The sequence below is a fragment of the Octopus sinensis genome, linkage group LG2 (assembly GCF_006345805.1).
Source record: "Octopus sinensis linkage group LG2, ASM634580v1, whole genome shotgun sequence".
NCBI classification, from domain to species: Eukaryota; Metazoa; Mollusca; class Cephalopoda; order Octopoda; family Octopodidae; genus Octopus; species Octopus sinensis.
In genome coordinates this window covers 58589969-58609956 of record NC_042998.1, presented here as the reverse complement: position 1 = coordinate 58609956, position 19988 = coordinate 58589969, and the positions used below count along the sequence as shown (strand labels likewise).

Here is a 19988-nt window from a genome sequence, read left to right as displayed (position 1 = left end):
TATTGCTTAGGCATTGTAAAACTAAAAACCTGGTGAAGAACTCAATGTACATATGGTTCAGAATGAAGTGTTAGCCGAGTACAGAGTGGTAATAAGAAAATGAGATGAAAAAGGAATAAACGAATGTTTTATGAACTTCATTAGCTCACAGCTGTTTCTGCTTTAAGATACAGTTGAGTGCCTAAGTAACACCTTGTAACCTCCAAGGCTCTGATGAAGCTATAAAATGGTTAGTCAAGTACTCAGCTATGAGTCCACTGCATCTTTTATAGCTGAAACAGTTGCAAGCTAATGAAGCTCATATGATAATCATTTTTTCCTTTGTGTTCTCATTTTCTTATAGATATAAAACTAATGCGTGCCGACATGAAAAACATGAGGAGAAGCTGATGGTGTGAATGTTATTTCCACATATCCTCATTAACACTACCACAGCCAAAACAGTGCCTTTTTTTTTACATTCTCAGTTAAGCAGAAGCCTCATTGTTTCAACAGCTTTATTGCTTTTGATATTTGAAGACCAGTGGGATGAAATTATCTTAATTGAAATGCAGATAAACACTGGCATCAGAAAGACTATTATGTTGTAAAAAAATCTACCTCAACAAGTTTCTTCAAAGCCATATTTGTATAGAAAAATATTTGTTTAAACAATGATGATATTGATTATATGTGAATGGATTATATTTACACGCACACACACACACACACACACACTATAAATATATATATACAAATGCATATATATACATACATACACACATGTCATGTATATATATGTGTGTGTGTGTATATTTATATCATCATCATCATCATCATCATCATCATCATCACCATCATCATCATCATTTAACGTCTGCTTTCTATGCTAGCATGGGTTGGACGATTTGACTGAGGTCTGGCGAACCAGACTCCAATCTGATCTGGCAGTGTTTCTACAGCTAGATGCCCTTCCTAACACCAACCACTTTGAGAGTGTAGTGGGTGCTTTTACGTTCCACCGGCATGAGGGCCAGTTTGGTGGTACTGGCAACAATTTATATATACAATTTATACAATTTATATATATATACAGGGTGTTTCAACAAATTTGAAATCATTTCACAAACTAATAACTTTGTCAATTCTTGTTCAAATGATTTCAAAGTTTAACAGCATCTGTAAAAGCAAGTCAAAATTTTATGTTTAGTGTTTGATATGTTTATCTTTTCAGGTATAGAAATGGCATTCACTGGAAGAGAAAAGGCATTTTGTGTGTTGGAGTATGCTCGAACACAGTCGAACAGTACTGTGCAGTGTGCATTGGTGAGAGATTTCTTTAAAAGTCACCAACAGCAATGCAGATTTGGACATGGCACAAAAAATTCAAAGAGGAAGGCTATCTGTGCAAGGCAAAAGGATCTGGATGATCACTAACATTGTAAGAGATGGTCAAGCAGGTTTGCCAAAAACTCTTGTGAAGCCCCAAGAAGTTTATAACAAGAACAAGGCTGGAAACCTGGATTCCTCCAATGACTTTTTGGTGAATCTTGAGGAAACACTTGCTAATGAAACCCTACAAGATGCAGTTTATTCAGGCCATAACTGAAGATGACAAGTGAAAGTGCAGACAATTCTGTGTTGATATGGAAGAGAAACTTAAAGAAGCTGAGTTCAAGGAACGTCTTGTTTTCAGTGATGTGGCCACATTTCATAAGAATGGCAAAGTCAATAAGCATAATGTTTGCATTTGGGGGTGAAGAAAATCCTTATGCCACAGTTGAGCACGAGTGGAACCCACCAAAAGTGAATGTGTTCTGTGCCATCTCCAAGAGGCATCTTCATAGCCTGTTTTTCTTTGAGGGAAATGTGACCAACGATGTTTGTCTGCAAATGCTTCAGAACTGGCTAATGGATGAGCTCATTGCAAACGAACATAAAGACTTCATTTTTCAACAGGATGGGGTTCCACCTCACTGGAACCTCACTGTGCGGGCTTATCTCAATGACAATCTGTGAGGGAGATGGTTCGGACATGCTGATGATGAAGACAATGTACTGTTGAAATGGCCACCACGTTCACCTGATCTGACACCTTGTGATTTTTTTCTCTGGGATTATGTGAAGGGTCTGGTCTATGTCCCCCATCTTCTTGCAAGCCTAGAGGACCTCAAGCAGAGAATCACTACCACATTGGAGACTGTTACCCAAGACATGCTGTAGCATGTTTAGGAGGAGCTGGACTACCAACTTGACATGTGCCATGTCTCAGGTGGTGCGCATATTGAACATTTGCGACATCGTTCATGGAGTCCACATACCTTTAAATTTCTCATTCAAATTAGGAGGAATAAATCTTTTGTTGCCTGTTTAGTTTCATTTGATTTGACTGTGTAGTTTCTGTGATATTTACATCTCAAATGATATCAAATTTTTTGAAACACCCTGTATGTATGTATGTATGTAAGTATGTATGTATGTATGTGTGTATATATAATAATAATAATAATAATAATAATAATAATAATAATAATAATAATAATAATAATAATAGTAAGGAATATAATTCCAAAACTTACAGGGAAAAATTCAATTTAACAACTTTAAATCAAATTTCCCAATATATAATATATGTATATAATTTAGAGAAAAATCTCTATTAAACAATTCAATTAAGAAAGATGTTATTCACACCATATAGAAAACCTTAATCTAAAAATCAATAAAATACAATGAATAGTAAATAGTAGTAAAAATGCTTCAGAACTGGCTAATGGATTTACTATTTATTGTACTTCATTGATTTTTAGATTAAGGTTTTTTAATAGTATATGTTTTCTATATGGTGTGAATAACATCTTTCATTATTGAATTGTTTAATAGCAGTTTTTCTCTAAATTATATACATATATATATAATAATGGATTAAATGAAAAAAAAAATAAACCAAAGATCAAAGAGAAAGTAAGTGAATTGAAATTGCCAAATGGTGGTGGTGGTGGTGGAGGGGGGCGGGGGCAGTTGTAATTTTAATATCAGCTGCTGGATTGTCCGTATAAATCCACTGCAGGTAGTAGTTCTTGTTTCTGGATAGACTGGAACCTATTACCAATTATTGGTAATACATTCCAGTGCTATTGGGGAAATTATCTGCAATAGATTATTGTCTTATCCAGAAGAACACTTTGCCAATCGTTTGCTTATGTATTTTAATTCTATAGTGCAGTTGGTGGAACCAATTATTTGTCTATTGTATTTTTAATGGCCAGAGTAGCAAGGGAGTGTCAGTTAATATATATGTAAACATTGTCTCTCAGATCCCTTCCACAAGGTGTTGGTCACTCTGAAGTTACAGTGGAAAAACAAATTTCCCAAGATGCCACACCGTGGGATTGTACCTAATTCCATGTGGTTGTGAAGCAAACTTCTTAACCACAAAGCCATGCCTAATAAAACCAGAATGAAATATCAGCTTTATATATCTTTGATGTTGATCAGTGGATTAACTTCACTTTGTAAAACAAATATAAATACATAGAGACACCAACTTATTCTTACACACACTCACAAGCACATACATACACACATGTGTATGTGTGTTTATAAACACACATACATATATAAATTCATTTACATAAAAATGGTGTACATATATTTACATACATATGTGTATATATATGTATACATATATTTACATGTATATGTATGTGTACATACATACATGCATACATACATACATACATACATACATACATACATACATACATACATACATACACACACACACACACACACATACACACACACACACACACACACACTCTCAATTTAATTTAACATTACTTTCTAATAGGAGAGAGAGCATACTAATGTGGTCAGAACGCCTTGTTGACAGAATCATCATGTTTTCTTTTTATCCCATCGCTGTCAATATGATGTTTGAATATGATATCAAATATGTTTGAACATAATATCAAATGTTTGAACATAATATCAAATATATTTGTATAAATTATCAAATAACCCAGCTGCAATTATTTTCACAGTGCAGGAGAAACCAATAGAAATTTAATGACTTCAGTGGAGTGCAAAACTAACTGCCAATTAATTGGCAAGTAGTTCATTAACCGAAGTCATTGAAATCTTGATTCATATGTACCAAATTAAGAGAACTGTCCAAAGAAATCAACAAATTATGGAGAATTAGAAAGTTATCAGAGCCAGAAATCACAGAATGGAAGCAAACTAAAAAAGATAACACATGAATTGCGACCACTGAAAATTATGGTCAACCAGTGATAATATTCTTGAGTATAGCCATAAGATTTACCCACCTGAAAATTGAAGACATCATTCCATATAGGGTTTAAGGCATTACGTTGTATAACTTTGGTTTTGTGTTTTGTACAGTCAACAGGAATACCAATGATTTCTACTTCCACTTGTGTGTGGGCACTCAGACTTGGATTTACATACTGACCTGAGATCAACTAGAAATAAATAAATTCTGCTATGAAAGTATTTCATATTCAGTCATAGAACTTCACATGTTTATTAAATTGTTACAGAGAAAAACAGGAAGAATTTAAGAAATTGTATGTAAATGCATATGTTTAATATTAAGGACTGTAGTTATTTGAAAATGCCTTTTGCAAAGAAATGAATCTTGCAAGTGGAGAATTAATCAATGAGTATTCCCCCTCTTTGTTTTGTAAAAGCAAACTTCTAAGGCTGAACTTGTTAAATAATGTAGAAGAATCTTTAAGGAGATGAACCATTTTTGTCAAAAAACAATGGTTCTCAACTTTTTGTAGTTCAATACCTACTTTCATGAAATGGTGCTTTTTTACAACTGCTCCATCTCCAGGTAAACTACAATACCCCCCTGCAAACTCCCCAAATGATTATTTCAATCAAACAGAAGCTAATTTTGTGTAGTGGTTTATTATCCATTTTTTCCCCCTTATACTAAATTATCCAGCATGTGCAACTTTACAGATGTTTTGTGTCAACTAATACTCTCATGTTCAAATTTTTATAAACATTACTAAAGAACATGAAGACCTACAGAACAAAATTATTTTGGATCTGGTACTTCATCAGTCATGTCTTTACTCACTGTTAACACAATTCATACTCACACTGTAATTCTAACTAAGATATTTTTTGAAAAAAATGTGCTTAAAATATGTTGTACTTGGTTTTAAATATTGTATTCCTAAGAAAAGTCATAAACTCTTCCATATAACTAAAACTCATCTATAATGTTCTCTTGACATTTATATCCCCTTTATAAGCACACCACATTTCCCACAAGTTTGCTGCAGCCTAAGTTAAGAACTACTAGATTAATCCTTTAGCATTCTGATTACTCCCAAATGTAATGATTATCTTTAATTAGTCATGACTTATCTTGTAGCTTTGAGATTTTGATGAGATGATTGTTTATTTTTAGAGTGACATTGCAGGATGAGGTGTAAGAGGCTGGATCTAGTCAGTTTGAACATAAAATAGCAGAATATTTGGGCCGGATATGACCAGTTTAAATGCTAAAGTGTTAAAGAGTTTGGAATCATAATTCAAAGATGCATCAACTTAATATTTTTCTCCCCCCCCACCACAATAAACCAATTGAGTCTTTCTGAATACTAATATCCATATTTTCTAAGTAGAAGCTGATTTTTCTCATTTATCTTCCTTCTAATTCTGATCAAGCTCAAAGTGTAATTTATTCTTCATTTTTAAGAATTTTCATGGAATCCTTCAAATGCAATCTTGAGCAAATGAGGAATTTGTTTGACCAGCTCAATATAGTAGATAGTGTCTTTAACAAACTGCTTAACATCTTAAAAACTAAAACCATGTCTTAAGTCTTATTTGCAAGACATATTTAACTATGTTAATTAGTTACTGTGTTTAATCATATTCAACTTCTCCAAAGATTCACTCTAGAAGAATTAACACAAGCTTCATATCTATCTATTGATATGCTTAATTCTTTATCAGAACTTTTTAAAACACCCACTTCTGCACTGAACATTTGTCATTCAGGGTTTTCTCCTTCTATCACTGAGAACCCATCACAATGATAACAATTCTAAAACTTTAGTTGATTAATTATTTTCGTTTTATGATGCTAATTTCCTGTCATCTCTTTCTATGAGTTTAAGCAGATATAGCACTGTATAAACAGTATTACTTATTCAGTCGTTCTCTCATTTATTAATGTATTTTATAATATGAACCCAGCTGCTTTATTAATATTTCACGCAAGTTTCTTTTAGATCAAGCCATTATTGTTCTGGCACTGTATTTCAATAATGATATTCAAAAGTAAATTTTTAACATCATAATTTTGTTTGAAGATGCTTGGCACATTTCCATCACAATAGATTATTTATATTCTCAAAGAAAAAAAGGCATGTTTTTACACTACCAAACTGTAGTTAATTCAGGTTCTTAGAGAAATAACAGTTGTTATTGGATGGAATGAAACACTAGTAGAATTAAAGACCTGGTGTTTGATGATGTGACATATTTAGTACATGGAAACTTAGTTTATTTGAAGTTACTAATTGATTTATTTCGTCAGTACTCTTGAAAATTGATTGGTAGTGCAGAAGAGGCAGAGCGAGGAGACATCAAGTCTGTGGGTCAGAAGATGGAGGATGATGATAAGTGGCTTAATGATAGTCATTAGGGTGGTCTTTTTATGTAGTCTAGGATGTCTGTATGTGTTGTGGCAACACTGTCCTAGTTATGCGAGCAACAACAGCCTTGCATATATGGATGATTTCATTCCTCCATAATCTTCCATAATTATGTATCATTCACAGTCAAGCTAGATATCACATACCAAACCGACACTGATTTTATGAAGGAACACCTCAAAAGCATCCTCTTGGAGAGACATTGTTAATCCTCCCTCATTCAACAACAAAAACACATATGCTTAACACTGCATCTCACTGTACTCTAAACACGAGCAGCATGTAACAACAGTCCTTGAGTCATTCCAAATGTTAAGCCTCAGCAAGTTCAGAGGAACATCTATTTCTGTAGTAGAAGGGACAGGGAGAAATTACAGCCCTTCTGTTGTCCAACGGTTGCTGAATGTTGGTCCTTGAAAGCTGACTTGAACATAAGTAATTTGAAATCCTTCATAAGGCTTCTCCCGTATGAACATTCTGAAACATTTAATCTAAATCTGCTTTCTAAAACTTTAACTGATCCCAGATAAATCCCAAAAGTTTACCACTAGTAATTAGCTACTCCTTACACTTTGCATCTAAGAGAAGTCATCTAACTAGTAATGAACACAATGATGCAGTTGTAATTTATCAATTCACTAGCGGTATAGCCCAGCGTTGCTTGACTCTTTAGAATTTGAAGTTTTGAAAAGTAAAAATTTTGCATTATGTAGCTTGTTATTCTCTTTAAGTGAACATTTTTCTGGTTGAAATACACCGAAAAATGGCGACACAGCAGTCAAAAAATCGTAAAAAATAGGGATTTTCATAGAAAAAAAGCACCTTTTTGATGTAAATAATTTTTGGTGCTAACATGGTCCAATTTGAATTTTATCTTCTACGGAATGAAGAGCGAGCCTTCTTCTATCTTACTTTCAGTTTTGGTCAACTTGTGCTGCAGGGTCTCGGAGGAGATAGTGTTAGTTGAAGGCCACCAAACCTGCCATACACAGACAACTTCAGCTTCATATATATATATATATATATAGATTAGTTCCACAGATCCACAGTACCACTAAGTCCTTATAGGTATGGCCATGCTGGTGTGCCACCATAAGTCTCTACTGTTTTTCACTGCATCTTATGGTTTTCTTGTATTGTCTTCATTGTTGTTTTGTTTGAGCAAGTATATTTTGACTTGCGTATTTTAAAATAATGTTTTACTGTTTTAAGAGAGTGGGAGGGGCAGTAACTGTGCCAATTTTCAAGTCTCTGTGAATGGCAGGAAGAAGGAAAGAAGTTATATTCAGGATAATTGAGACAGAGTGGGTTCTGCCTAAGGCATCCAAAGACAAGGATGTGGTGTTAAACAGGGCAACACATCAAATCTACAATCTAGGAACAGGAATGATCCTTCTAAGGTCTCCACATAATTTCCATCAACCAAATTTAACCCAACAAGGCTTTGTTTATTCTCAAACTGTGAGAGAAGACACTTGCTCTAAGTAATGCAAAGTGGGATTAAAATGAAAAACATGTAATTTCAAAGTGATGTTCTTAGCCATTAGAGCATCAGAGAATGCCTTGTGTATTTGTTCTGGCTCTCAGAACCTGAGTTCAAATCCTGCTGATATCAACTTTGTCTTGCATTTTTTTTGGCATTAACAAAATATCAGTCCAGAATATGGGTTAGTGAAACTGTAAGGACATCAGACTGGATATTCTGTGGTAGCTATTCTAGTTTCTTTTTGCCTTTTAAGTTCAAATCCTGCTATGGACTGCTTAGGGGATAGACTCAGTCGATCACATTGTTTAACACCACCACCTGGTGCTGTGAGTTCCTTTAGCTGAGTTTACATTGGTGTAAGCATTCAGGCCAGGTCTCTGGTTTGAGGATACTTTCCTCTCTCCTTTCCACTTATCTCAGGGGCCCACTGAGGGTCATGGGTAATTCTTTCCTTCCTGACTAAAAAAAAGATAAAAAGAAAATGACATGCTTGCACCCATGTCTCTTGTCCTAATGTTGTAAATATGTTATTGCTCATAAATGTTGAGATGGTTGGTACAGGAAAGTGTTGGACTAATTTTAGTTACACCTTAAATTTTTAGTTCAAATTTTGCATGTGTTCTTTTACGTATGTAAATTATGCAGCTGTAAGATGTAAATTGTCCTTACACCTATATAAGAAATCTTCATGTGTTTTGCTGATTTTATCTATTTATTTATTTATCTATTTATTTATTTATTTATTTATTTATTTATTTATTTATTTATTTATTTATCTATTTATTCTCTTATAGCAAACCAGATCAAAAGCATTTTTAAAAATATTCTTTCTTGAAATATATTATTCTAAACATTACTGTAAATGAGAAAAACTTGACATCAAAACATCATGACTTGGTTAAAAGAAAATTTCTGAAGCTGTAAGAAAATGTTAGCCTGACTTAGAAAGAACACTTACATGAAGTGTGAGCACCGTTGCATGAATCCCATCAAATTCTTTATCAAATGGACTGAATCGTGTGTACATGACATGATTCTTATCCCACATAACTTCAGGTTTCAATACTAGTCCACATTTTCTATTCTGTTCAAACAATGTCGTATTCAGTGCCATGGCTGTGTCTGAAAGTAAAAGGGAAATATTTTCATATTAAAGTTAATCACTATTCTTTTTAATTACTTTCCAATTAACTATGATGGAAGGTAATTTTAAAACCACAACAATATTCTACTATATCTAAGCTGTTTGGAGTTTTAGAAATAAGAGATACTAAGAAGGCAATTACTATTTTCCTTTTCTTTAAATATCTCTTATTTCAGGCAGGCATAAATAAGGGCTCTGCAAAATTTTGTAAAGAAGGGCCAACATTTATTGCTATTGCTGTCATGTTGTCTCAAGTCAGCTCTGATGACCTAAATCATGCACATAGCTTAACCATTATGTATCATTCCCAAATTTTCTATACCTCCACCTAACAAAAGATCATACTGCACATTATTTTAATGTATTTATTTTAAGGGCTGGGTAACCAGCACTAATGACTTCTTTTCAATGTCTTTAATGCTTGTAAAAGCTAGCTATCCTCAGACTGGAGATTTAGGTCAAATGTTTGGACAATGGTAAGTTGTTGTGAGTGGCTGGTGTGTATCAGTTATGTGAGAATGTGTGCTATGTTGTTTTATTGGAGGTGAAACTTGGCTGGCAAACTCAATAGAGTGTTGTGAAAAAAAAAATGACTTGCAGTACTTCTTCCAGTACTTCATCCTTTCAGAGGCCGATAAAATAATATACCAGTCAAATACTTGGGTTGATGTGCTTGACTAAGCCCTTCCCACTAAAAATCACTGGCCTTGTAACAAAACTAGAAATTATCATCATCATCATCATCATCATCATCATCATTGTCCTCATCATCATCATTGTCATCATCATCGTCATTGTCATCATCATCATTGTCATCATCATCATTGTCGTCATCATCATCGTCATCATCATCGTCGTACTCATAATCATCATCATCATCATCACCGTTGTTAAGACACCGAGTTGGCAGAATTGTTAGTACACTGGGAATAATGCTTAGTGGCATTTCGTCTGTTTTGAGGTTCTGAGTTCAAATTCTGCCAAGGTTGACTTTGTCTTTCATCCTTTTGGGGTCAATTAAATAAGTACCAGTTGAGCTCTGGGGTCGATGTAATCGACTTAACTCCTACCCCAAAATTTAAGGCCTTGTACCAATAGTAGAATATAAATGACTAACCTCTTCCCCCTGAAAAAAATTTGCTATATTTAGAGCACTTAGGCACACTTAGTGTTGCCCTGTATTATTCGTAATTTTATCCCATGACATTTCATTATTAACAATTCCCATGTCTATATTTTGCCTCATCTGTGAAGTCAAGCACTCTGTTATCATTTCAGTAATCCTTCTATTTAGTCTTAAATCTCTAAATAACAATACTAACACCACTTGATATATGAAATCTGTTCAAAGATTACAAAATTTGATTCATAGGTGCAGACATGGCTATGTAGTAAAAAGCTTACTTCCCAACCACATGTTTCTGGGTTCAGGCTCAGTGTATGACACCTTGGGCAAGTGTCTTCTACTATACCCTTGGACTGACCAAATCCCTGTTAGTAGTTGACATTTGGAAGGGCATCTAGGTGTAAAAACCATGCCAAAACTGACCTCGCTTGTGCTGGTGTCACATAAAATGTCCACTCTACAGGGTGGTTGGTGTTAGGAAGGGCAACCAGCTATAAAAACTATGCCAAAACAGACAGTTGCCTGGTGTAGGCTTTAACCAGGCCGGCTCCTGTCAAACTGTCCAACCCATGCAAGAATGGAGGATGGACATTGATGGTGATGATGATGATGATGATGATTATGACGATGATGATGCATGTAAGTGTCTTTGTGTTTGTTCCCACCACTGCTTGGCAGCAGTTGTTGGTGTGATTACATCCCAGTAACCTCGCAGTTCAGCAAAAGTGACCAATAGAATAAGTATTGGGGTGAATTCATTTGACTAAAATTTCTTCAAGGCAGTGCTCCAGCATGGCTGTAGTCAAGTGATTGAAACAAATAAAAACAAAAAAAAAAATCCTGCAAACAAATAGCAGATTTTACAAAGAATTTTCTGAGTCCACACTCTCGTTTATTCAGTTTTAGTAGTGACCCTACTAAGTCATCCTGTTTAACACCACAACCTGATTCTTGAGGGCCTTTAACCGAATTCCCTCTTATGCAAGCATTCAGACAAAGTTTCCAGGACCCTCTCTGCTCAATGTCATTTTATGAAGACATTGACTTGTAGATGTCCAGGCTAGGTTTCAGCTGTACCAATCTCACATGTCTGAGGCAGAGGACCTGTGTAGATAAAAGATAATATCCCACCTTCTCTGATGACTTTAACGAAGAAAAAAAAAAAAGAAAAAAAAGGCAGCTGTATAATTTCAGATCTAAAGTTTTAGTTTCATATTCATGCTTCTTACCTTCAGTTTGGTAATTAAGAGCTACCATTTGTATTCCAAATATCCAAAACTGCATTGGGTTAAAATTGGAAGAATCTATTCTTACTCCAGCCGGATACGTTCTCATCAGTTGTTTCTCTGTATGAGTGACATCATTAAGGAAATATAACAATTGTTCATTATTCTCATCATTGTCAACACCACCATCAGCATCTTCTTTTATCATCCTCATCAATATTATTGTTATTATTGTCATAATATCATCATCTTAATCATGATGATGATCAAGAACAACACAAGGATATTGATCATACTGATGATGATTATCATTGCTATAATTACAATCTTTATTGTTGTGTCACAATATTATCATAATGATCATTTTCTTTTGTTTACCTCTACCAACTCCTCTTCATTCTCTCTGTTGTATCATCTCCACCATCACAACCATCACCACCACCACCACCATCATCATCATCACAGTTATCCCTGTCATTCATTTAGCTAAACCTTCAGTAGTATTAATGATGATTACAAAAGATAAGTGTAAATTTCCTCATTATTACTGCCCCCACTGCCTTTTCATCCATCCCGACATGTTAATGTAGGTTTGGATGAAGTTACCATGATGTCCAGAGTCACTGTTGTTAAGTATGTACAACTGAAAACATTTATGCTGTGTCATGTTTTTGATAAGTATATTTCACATAATTCACAACTGAGCTCTCATTAATTGTTTAAATACCTCACCTTTGAGCCATCAGAACATCCAGGATGTGACACCTAGAGGGATAGAGGGTTGCACAAATATCCAGCTGGTACTCATCGTAGTTGGACACTAGATGGTTGCTGCAACAGAGTGGAGCAATGTGAAATGAAGTTTCTTGTACAAAAATACAATACACTGTTTGTTCCAGGTATTGAACCCTTGATTCCATGAGCCAAACACACTAACCACTAAATTCTGTATGTTCACTAAAAATGTATCACCCTCTACCTTTGACTCTTCTTTTATAATACTGTTTTCTTTAACATCTTACTAAAGCATGGAGGTGAATTCTAAATGAACTAAGATCCTTTCAGCACTATTTGACATATTCAAGATACCCTTAGTAAAGAGTCCCACAGAAAAAATGGGTTGACAGGGTGCCAGGCTACTAAATGAAATTGTCAAAAGTCTGTAATCTATAAAAGACTGTATTCACAGGCTCAATCTATATATATGAAAATATGTATTGAGAGGATGCCAGAAATTATTACTGTATGATTATTAAGTATGGAATAACAAAAGGACTTTGAAGTGTTGAGTTTGAGTTCTCTGAAATTGGGAAGATAACAAAACCACAATCATTATAGATTGCTTCTCAATCTCATGTCATACACTGAGAACTTCCATTTGAATACTTTAACCCTTTAGTATTTAAAACAGCCATATTCAGCCCCAAATATTTCTACCTGCTTTATGTTCAAACTGGTCAAACCTGTCCTCTCATACCTATCCCAGGAAGTCAGTTTAAAAATAAGCAATCACTTCATTGAAATCACAAAACTACAAAGGTAATGCATGCGTACCATAAATCCTCAAGTATAATCCGCATTTTTTTCCCCAAAATCCCTAGTGCGTACTATATACGAGGTTAAAAATGAAAAATATTTTCTAAGCAATGTCCGAGTCTCTATTTGCTGTCCGGCAATGTTTATTCAAACGCATTTTGTGATGTCGGGCGAGAAAATACCTTAAGCTAAGCCTGAAAGCAATGAAGTCATAAAAGAATCGTCCATAACTTGCAGTAAGCAACATTTATTAAAATAAAAGTATTCAGAACATAGAATAACATGTAACAAAAACAATTTGCAAACATATTTATATTCCCATATAACAATTAAGAACATCACCGTTATTGTATTATGCATGCGCGGAAGTGTTTGTTCGACTAGGTGCTGCTGGCTTAATTACGCACGACTCAAGTTAGAGAAGGGATGAGCATTATACACAAGATTTAGGTTTTTCAGAAGTACCACCCCCTAAAAATTCCCTGCATATTATACTCAAGTGCAGACTGTACTTGAGGATTTATGGTAATTCAAAACAATGTTAATAAACAAACATAACTTTTGACAGAGAAATCTAAATACTAAAGGGTAAAGTTGCTGTTGTCAGTGATTTCATTGTTAACTTTTTGTGAATTCTTTCATTTGTCTGTACCAATTTAACTAGTACAACACTGAATATTTGAGATTTTCAACAGCCTGTATAATTCACTGTCATTTACATCTCTTATTGACATAAAAAATCGCAAGCAGATTTATAAAACTTTCCCAAAATTTCATCAGCTACTCCACTTACACTTAATCCTCTTTTAAACCCTCTTGACAACTTCTCACCTGAAATGCATCTGGTTCTATGACACAACTTCCTGCTTTTAAGTAATCTAAATTAAAATCTCCAATCAAAATTTCATGTTAATTTGTTCCAAGCAACAGGTTAAATTCTTCATATTTTAAACAATTAATTGAAACAAAGTTTCAACAGAATATGATAAAAAAAAAGGTTAACATCCTGACACCACAACAAGATTTTTATCTCCAGCAAGCTGATTCCTCAAATATATTTGATTTGCACCCCACTCAAGTCATTCACTAATGTACTGACTCATTAACACACTGTTGATTTAATATTTAGTAAAGGTTGTAATACTTCATGAAATCAAAATCAAAAGGCAAATGTTATTCTAGTTTTAATAAACTGAAATTAAATTTTGGATTAAAATGAAATTTTAAAAGGGCTGAAAATTGAGTTTGAAACAATTACATTTATGAAATTAAATTTCAGTTCAAAGTTGGCAGTTTGCAATTTCAGGCACAATTTCACTTCAGAAAATCACTTCAGTGTTTTGGAATTTGAAACTTCTATCCATCCATGGATTCTATCCACCTATCCACCTATCCACCAACCTTCATTACACATTTATTCCTGTGAGGTTTGTGTGTGGGGGCAGAATTCTCAGATTTGTTTTCAAGACAGTTCTTTCAGAAGTAAGACCAGCCAAGGCCATGATTTTTTATTCAACCACCCTACTCATTCATTGATGATAGAAGGTAAGCAGGTAGAGGGGAATCTTCTTGCTATGATCTCATCATTGCAGGAATATCATTCAGTTCCAATTTCTCTGCTTTCATTTATGCATTTCAATGTATTTACATCCATCTCATCATATATACTTACAGTATCATACTAGTGATTGAGTATGGGCACAGGTGTGACTTTATAGGTGCAGGCATGGCTGTATGGAAAGAAGCTTGATTCCCAACCACATGGTTCTGGATTTAGTCCCACTGTGTGGAACCTTGGGTTAGTGTCTTCTACTATAGTCCCAGGCTGACCAAAGCCTTGTGAGTAGATATGGTAGAGGGAAACTGAAAGAAGCCCGTTATATATATATATATATATATATATATTTATTTATGTGTCTGTGTTTGTCCCCCACCATCATTTGGCAACCGATGTTGGTATGTTTACATCAGAGTAACTTAGTTCGGCAAAAGAGACTGATAGAATAAGTACTGGGCTTACAAAGAATAAATCCTGAGGTTGATTTCCTCAACTAAAACCCTTTAAGGTAGTGCTCCAGCATAACCGCAGTGAAATGACTGAAACATGTAAAAGAATAAAATAATATGTATATATATATATATATATAATAATAATAAAAACCACAAGCCTTGTTAATTACAACTACCTGGGACTTTGTGGCCAAAACCTTTAAATATTTCAACCAGGAAACCCGGGATAGCTGTAATTAACAAGACTTGTGGTTTTTATTATAGCATTATCTCTACTCTCTTAGCTGATTGAGTGCTATTCTACTTGTTGAAACCTTACTACATAATATATATTATATATATATATATATATATATATATATATGTGTGTGTGTGTGTGTGTGTGTATATATAATTGTGTTTTTGTGTGTGTGTGTGTACTCTTTTATTCTTTTGCTCTTTTACACATTTCAGTCATCTTGCGGCACCATCTTTAGTTGAAAAAATCGACCCCAAGACTTATTCTTTGTAAGCCTGGTATTTATTCTATCAGCCTCCGTTGCTGAACTGCTAAGTTTTGGGGACATAAACACACCAACATCGGTTGTCAAGCAATGGTGGATACACACACATATATATATATATACACACGATGGGCTTCTTTCAGTTTCTGTCTCCTCATGACTTTTTGATTCACTTCTTAGAGCATTTTTATATCCTGGATTCTAATCTTTTTAAGGTTATCTCATTTCATATATCCAATTCAAATACATAGCATATTGTACACATAACTTTTAAATTATTCTGCCTCTTGAACAGAGACTAACTCAGATGCTATTTCCATCTTTGCTAAAACTGAATCTCACACAGATACTTACAGAAGCATGTAAAAGAAAATTTTAAATTTCAAAATGTATTTTGTATGTGCCTGTTCTTCATTGTTTTTCTTGTTGTTAAAAAGACAAAAAAATAAAGGTTGTTTGTATTTAAAGGATATGTAATCAATCCATTTGGACAGCGCCGACACAATGCTTTGGATTTGTTCTCATTCATTGATGACAGAAGGTAAGCTGGTGGCGTGGAATCTCCTCGACGTGACCTCATCATTGCAGGTGTAATGTTCAATTCCGATTTCTCTGTAACTTAAAAGAGAAATTGTTTTCTTTTATGTGTATAAGTATATTTATATATATCCATCTCAACATATATACTTACAGTATCACATTAGTGATTGATTACATGTTATGACACAATTTTTATCCTTGGATAGCAACTTTTATTTCCTATTTGCTTGCCCCTAGAAAGTATGAAAAACGGTTAACATTTCCTTCAAACTTTGCTTTTGTTACATTTATTCAAACCTCAAGAAATCCTTCTCAACACATGGCTATGATGCTCCCCCACTACTCCTGCTCGTGATCAGAGATGCACATAGTGTCAGCCACTAAGAGACATTCTCAAGTGGTTATGGTCAAGCAGCTAACAAGCAAATCTGTGGTATGGAGCAGAATATTTGCTATAACGATATTTCTGCTTCAGCAACTCAGCGCTGAATCTGTCTGAAATGAAATAGAAAATAGGTCAGTTTCAAAACATTGATATTCAGGTCACAAAAGCAAAGTTTGAAGGGAATAGTAGCCATTTCCTTTGATTTCTAGATAGAAGCAAATAGGAAAAAAAACACTGACTAAAAACAAAAAAAATTAAAATTTTGTTACACAGTGCTATATACACATACATGTATCTGTCACCATCATCATTTTAACTTCTACTTTCCTATGATTGCATGGGTCATACAGAATTCGTTGTTAAGGCAGGTTTTCTAGAGGTGGATGTCTTTCTGTTGCCAACCGACATCTGTTTCCAAACAAGTTAGTATTTCTCCATAGCCAGACGTAGTTTCACAGAGATTAGAAACAAATAGGAGAGTTTGTAGGATAGTGACACTTGTTTACAGCATGATGTTAAGACAAGGAGGTGCACGTGCGCACACACGTACAAATACACACACACACACACACAGAGAAAAGAAGGGAGATTCAAGAAATCAAACAAAGATGACTTTTAATATTTCATGGTCCTAAGTAATCTTTATGTATCTCCTATAATTTACGTGCATATGATCTAGCTTGTTAATTGATGTCACCATTACATCAGTAATTGAAATGGTCATAACTAATTAATAAATGTGATGTTGCCACCTTGATTTCTTTGATTGTTATATATCTATAATAATAAACATGAAATTCTGTCTGTCTGGGGCCCCATGTATCTGAATCTACATTTGCTCTATATAAACATATTACACCTTTTTGGAATCAGAATGATCTTGGGATTGAAAATCTACCCTTTATTTGGCTCTTGAACAACCAGCAGTGGGGTATGATTTACAAGCATTTAGGTTGCTCTTTCTAGTAGGTAAAGCTTTGGCTGATTCACACCATCTTGGTTGGCATTTGTCAGAGGATATCAGAGATCAAGGGGGAGATAAATGACATTCACTTTGTTAATTTTACATTGAGATAAGAAGTTTGGAACAAATTGGCCAACAGTTGGAATTCAAATTGGGACTGGTACAATAAAATGATTGCATTGCAGAATTAATTCTCATCTGTCCTTAACCTCTGATCAAACATCACCAGGGCATATAGTCATTATAGACATATTATATAGCCATGCTCCTTAGTTCCCTTTAGTTTTAGATCCCAAATCCTGACTACCTTCTTTTCTTAATGTATACAATCTGTATACCACTTCAAATAATCCATATATTGGGTCTGCAACTGAGTTCCTGTTGTTTTTTTTAATTTTGGAATTTATTGCATTTTTAAATTTTGGAATCTATTGTTCTTGAGAATTCTATTTTTGAATCATTCTGGAATCTATTTTGTTTTTTTTTACTAGTTAATTTTAGTTAGCTTTTGTTTATTTTCAGATCATTAAAATGGAATGTCAAGTTAAGAAAAATGTGCATTTTCGACACTTCCTTCTTTTAGCTTTTAACCAAGATTCTAAGGCCGCAAAAGCTGCTCGTGACATTTGTGCTGTTTATCGAGAGAGGGCTATAGCTGAAAGAACCACTCATGATTGGTATGCCAAGTTCAAAAATGGAAATTTTGATCACAAAGGTGCACCTTATCCTGGTCGTCCAGTTGAGTTCGATGAAGAGCGATTAAATCAACTTTTGCATGAAAATTTTCGTCAAACAGTAAGGGAACTGGCAGAGAAAATGGAATGTTCCCACACTGCTATAGAGAAACATCTTAACTCGATGGGAAAAGTTCAGAAGTATGGAGCATGGGTTCCACATGCTTTAAGTGACAACAACAAAAATCAGCGAGCCATAATCTCCACTGGTTTGCTTGCTCGTCACTGCTCAACTCATGGACACAAACAACGATTTCTTTACCGAATTGTTACTGGCATTGAAAAATAGTGCCTGTACATCAATATGAAGCAGCATAAGGAATTGCTTAGCCCTGGCAAACAAGCGACACTGCACGTGAAACAAGCTCTTCATCCGCTTAAAGCGATTTTGTGCGTATGATGGGACTGGGAAGGGATAATCCATTACGAATTGCTTGAATGGAACCAAACAGTCAATGCAGAACTCTATGTTCAAAAGATGGAATGACTCAACATGGCTATTCAAGAGAACAGACCTAATGGTCAGCATGGAGTTCTTCTGCTGCACGACAACACCCGCCTTCATATCGCCAATATGACCAAGGAAGCTGTTCAAACGCATGGCTGGTAAGTGCTGCCACACCCACCGTTCTCTCCTAATTTCCACCTCTTTTGATCTCTTTCAAAGGCAATGCAAGGAATTTTGTTCAATACTGATGCAGAATTGAGAGCTTGGTTAGATCAATTTTTCGTGTCGAAAATGGGTGGGGTGAATACATTATTGATTAATTAGCTGTTATTTTTTATTAAACCTTTTAAAAAATTTAAGTTAAAAAAAAACAGCAGGAACTTCGTTGTCAACCCAATATATTATATATATATATATATATATACACATACACACACACACACACACATATATACATGTGTGTGAATAGAACCAGGTATGGCTGTGTGGGTAATAATTTTGTTTCCAGCTACATGGTTTTGTGTTCAATCTCACTATGTGGCACCTTGGACAAGTGTCTTCTACTATCACCCTAGGCTTGTCAAATCCTTGAATGTAAATTTAGTAGATGGAAACTGAATGAAGCCCATTGCATATTTATATATAGGTGCAGGCATGGCTGTGTGGTTAGAAGTTTGCTTTCCAGTCACATGATTCCGGGTTCAAACTCTCTCTATGGCACCTTGAGCAAGTGTCTTCTATTATAGTCTTAGGCCAACCAAACCTTTGTAAGTGGATTTGGTAGATGGAAACTGAAAGAAGCCTGTCATACATATATGTGTGTGTATATATATATATACACACACACACACACGCACACATGTCTGTGTATGAATGTGCGTGCATGTGTGTGTGTGTGTTTGTGCATATTTGTGTGTGTATGTGTGTGCATGCATGTGTGTGCTTATTTTTCTTTGTTTTGACATTGAGGGATAGTTGTAAATTAATGTCACTATCATACAAGCTGTATCATATATTCATGCATGTCAGGCCATGGGGAAACATTATCTTGCTTGGAAATATGAGGGGGTTGGTGACAGGAAAGGCACCCAGCCATAGATGATTTACCTCAATAAATTCATCCATCATGTGCAAACATGGAGAAGTGGATGTTAAAATAATGATGATGTATTCCTTCATTTACTCATTTAGCATACA

General features: G+C 34.7%; 1 protein-coding gene across 5 annotated transcripts in view; it reads right to left on the bottom strand.

The window, feature by feature from the left end:
* LOC115224721 (1-phosphatidylinositol 4,5-bisphosphate phosphodiesterase epsilon-1) overlaps positions 1–19988 on the bottom strand; it is a 1072053-nt gene that overhangs the window by 54359 nt on the left and 997706 nt on the right. For all 5 annotated transcript variants that reach the window (XM_036513495.1, XM_036513498.1, XM_036513507.1 and 2 more), the window contains 4 exons: positions 16194–16338; positions 11675–11799; positions 9134–9297; positions 4314–4469 (listed from right to left, as the gene is read on the bottom strand). In XM_036513495.1, the coding sequence (XP_036369388.1) occupies positions 4314–4469; positions 9134–9297; positions 11675–11799; positions 16194–16338 (590 nt within the window). The remainder of the gene's footprint in view (positions 1–4313; positions 4470–9133; positions 9298–11674; positions 11800–16193; positions 16339–19988) is intronic.